The following is a 3,677-nucleotide window of genomic DNA, read 5'->3' as shown; positions in this document are numbered from 1 at the left end:
TGCAGGGTTGCGCCATGAATGTATTCAGCTGCCAACAAAAAGCAGGACTCAGTGCGGGCAACTGCCATGAGTCTGACGATGTTGGGGTGAGACAGTCTCCTAATAAAACAAAAACATCTCCAAATAAAAAACAAAACAGAGCGATATTATGTTACAGCTTGAGGAACAATCGATTTGGACAATGAAACAAAAAAAAGTGTGTCAAAGTTCTTACAGTGAAATGTTTATCTCATGATTAATGTAGCTGTCCTCCATCCCTTGTTGGCCACACATGTGGCCACACATGATCCTTTTAACAGCTGCTGGAGTACCATGAAAAGAACCTATATGCCATGCCAAATGTCCCTTCTCCCAGTAGATTGTCCTCGCTGTATGTAATTAAAGCCTCTTCCACATATGGAACACGTGGAAGATACACTTGGGGATAAAAAACACAAAGTAACATACATTAACATACAGCTACTGCTAATCATTCTTCTACTAACTGCTGGATCAGTAATATCTTATCCAGGTTTACTCCAGGAACTTGAGTACCAAATAGTGAAGAATGAAAACCTTTATTTACAATTTTGTCTGATGATATGATGTTAGCCCTAAATGAGAAAGAATGCTTACATGATGGCAATTTTGGAGTTGTGTTGAAAGACTCAGCAAAAACTATCAAATGCCCACTATTTCCAGCACCTTCAGATAGCTCTTCAGCTCCCTCCATAGCTTCTTTTGCCTCAATAACTGCATGTGGTAACATGTCTTGGCTCACTGCTCCACCTGGACCTAGAGATGACCCTACATTGTCCTCCTTCCTTTGCTTGGACTGGCTTTTCTTTCTGACTCTCCCTGTTTCAAATTCAGCTGAGCTGGATGTTTCTGGATGGAAATCCTATGAACACATTCAGCCAAGATATACTTTTTGCAGGGTGCGCTGTGAAAAGATCCACATTCATGACAATGATAAGAAATTAATTAGTCTGTTGAAAATGAAGCCATGGTTTTACCTGTTCTGCAACACTTTGTCCTATGAGGGTTTCAGGAAGTTCATCTGCAGAATAAGATGCATATTATATACTGTAACTGTGCAATGACCAAGCATAGTAAACAAGTATGTAAAGGTTGGAAATGTAATGCAAACAAAAAAAAGAAGTCAATTTTAATGATTTAGTTAGACATCCAGGCATTCACCTAAATTGCAACTTTCATCACCACCCACTTTAGTTACAGGGTCTTCATCTGTAAAATAACACATTAATTGCAATATATCTGAATGCCCAACATGGTCAGCGTACCAAAAAGTAACGATTATTTCATACCATACAAATTTGAGTGCTAGACAGTAGTTAATAGCAATATTGATCACTTTATTACCCAGTTGTCTTCGCCCGATGTATAGTGTTCTTTTCCACAGATGTGTAATATCAGAAACAGTTCTGTATTCTTTGTGGAACTCCTCCTTACTCCACCTGGTCCCGTCAGAATGGCAAAGAGTGAACTCACTCCCCTCAGTATGCTCTGGCCAGAAGCGTTCTTTGCCTATGGTAATTAAGTCATCATAGGTTTCATGGCCTTGCAGAATGATTCGAGGTGGAGCTTCGTCCATTATTAACTTCTGGTACCGTCCACACTTTCTAAGAGTTCTTGGCTTCCACTCCATAGGAGCCAGTCTGACCTAGCGTCAAGGAAAAAAGTGAAATTTATGAAAAAATATGCCTTTTTAGAAAGTTATTTTTTTAATATATTGCTGATAGTCATACACGTAGCTTCACTTTTTAACTAACCTTCAATAATGATTTGCCATGGTCCAAACGTTTATCATTCAATGGAAACTGCCTTTTCTTTACTTGAGGCTGTAGTAGTTTCTTGGCTTTACCAAAGGCCTCTGCTGCACCTGTAATGGATGAAGCTGAAAGTTAATCAAACTGATTTGCAGCAAGTTCTATATTACAAGTGATCTTAAAGCAAAATAATTGGGGTTTTCTTACTGAGAAATTCATTGCCACGTGTTGAAGTAGTGTCATCTGCAATATAAATAGGGCAGTGATGTGAAACGTGGTTTATAGAATTCTACTACAATCACAGACTACTGCACAGTCATCTGCTTTCAAAATGTATTGCATCTATTAATAAGGTGGTTAGTCAATCATAACCTGCTAAGCATATCATGTTAAATAAAGGAGATTATTTTACATGTTGTTCAAAAGTATCAAAACCTACCTGATTTTTCTGCTGTCAGGAGCTTTTTTACGTTGTTATCAAAGCCTTTTTGGGTAATCTCACCTTCAAATAAAATTTTAAAAGGGTAAGGAGTTATAGATTGACTGTAGGAGCCAGATCCTACATGACTATCTAACTTTTAAATTGGAATAAAGTCTTTTAATTTTGTGAGAAATCCATCTTTTGTCATTTTTTTAAAAATCCGACAATATCATAAAGTAATAACTATATACGTCTATTAACATGCATATTAATAAAGAGAAGTAAATAGGAATACCAAACAATGTTAAATCATTAAAGTACGATATTGTCAGGGTTCTTTGCAGTTAAAAAATGAACTTGCAAGCATTACAAAAACATTTAATAAAGTGTTTGCCCGTGTCTGCCCGGCTGACTCAGGTTGGCTACATATGTTTCTTGCTTACATCTACCTCTCTCACGCTTGCCGTGTCTCGCCAGGGCGGAGCTCATTGCGGGCTCCCGCCCTGGCCCTCGCACCTGAAGTTAATCACACACCTGTGGCTCGTCGCCTAAACTCATCCACTACTTAAGGCAGTGGCTGGAAACATCTCGTTGCTGGACTATTGAGTAACCTCGGTAGTAAGCTCCAGAGTACTAGTCTCTTGTTGCCTTTTCGTATCGCTGACCCTTTGGATTAATCACTTGTTGTCTGTAAATAGGAATTCCGTTTCCCTGGAACCCTTGGTGTGCGGGCTGCTGGTGTGCGGTGTTTTTTGTGAAGTCCCTCGTGTGTGAAGAGCTCCTTTCCCAGATTTCCCTGTGCCCTGGATTCCCCCCGCCCTCTCACTTGTATATATTTGCACCTGGTGTTGTATAGTAATAAACGGAACTGTATTCTAGCTGCCTTGTCTGCGCTTGAGTCCATCCCACTTCGTGACAGATTACCATTTTCAAGGTCTTTTTTCAGCTGCTCGTAAGCTTTCAGCTTGTCCATTTGCTGAAACGTATACAAAACAATTACTAAACAGTTTAAATTTAAATCACGTTTCACCACCACTGTCGCTAGCTAGAATGAATTAGCCAGACAAAAATAGTACTGATTTGGTTTCGTACAAAACTAGCTTTCCTTCTCTGATATGTAACTTTCACAACATAACCGCAACTTAATATAACACAACTGTGGCAAAAATATGGACAAATATGGTCTTCATTAATCCCATGCAAACGTACACCTATCTGGAATAACCCTGACATATTACAAAACAATAATATGATTAATTTTCCAGAATGGAGTTGTAAAGGAATTAAATACTTAGAACATATATTAGAAGGAACAGAATTTATTCCATTTGACAGACTAATTATACAATATGGGATCAACAAGAAAAGATTTTTAGAATATCAACAAATTAAATCCATAGTAAAAAAGAAATTTAACCTCAGTCAAGTTGAATTACAAACACCACCAAGTGCGGTACATTTTCTTACTCTTAAATCCCCCAAATTAT

The 3,677-nt window shown here is 38.2% G+C and overlaps 1 protein-coding gene across 1 annotated transcript; it reads right to left on the bottom strand.

The window, feature by feature from the left end:
- Nucleotides 1-378: 378 nt before the first annotated feature.
- Nucleotides 379-3,163, bottom strand: LOC146372865 (uncharacterized). The gene is made up of 8 exons (XM_084950242.1): nt 3,115-3,163; nt 2,209-2,271; nt 1,977-2,012; nt 1,773-1,882; nt 1,363-1,663; nt 1,180-1,257; nt 996-1,039; nt 379-417 (listed from the first exon to the last, which is right to left on the bottom strand). The coding sequence occupies exons 1-8, from the start codon at nt 3,161-3,163 to the stop codon at nt 379-381; spliced, it is 720 nt and encodes a 239-aa protein (XP_084806368.1).
- Between the last annotated feature and the right edge of the window lie 514 nt (nt 3,164-3,677).

The sequence above is a fragment of the Perissodus microlepis genome, chromosome 14, assembly GCF_051167445.1.
Source record: "Perissodus microlepis isolate ML-2025 ecotype Zambia chromosome 14, ASM5116744v1, whole genome shotgun sequence".
NCBI classification, from domain to species: Eukaryota; Metazoa; Chordata; class Actinopteri; order Cichliformes; family Cichlidae; genus Perissodus; species Perissodus microlepis.
Note: the sequence above shows the minus strand (reverse complement) of the source record. Positions and strands in the feature narration are given on the sequence as shown.

Coding starts and splice junctions, on each gene's coding strand:
- LOC146372865 (XM_084950242.1), bottom strand. CDS start 3,163: ATGGACAAGCTGAAAGCTTACGAGCAGCTGAAAAAAGACCTTGAAAAT. Junction 1,883..1,976: donor ACGTGGCAATGAATTTCTCA/GTAAGAAAACCC, acceptor CATCCATTACAG/GTGCAGCAGAGGCCTTTGGT. Junction 418..995: donor GACAAAGTGTTGCAGAACAG/GTAAAACCATGG, acceptor TTTATCCCCAAG/TGTATCTTCCACGTGTTCCA.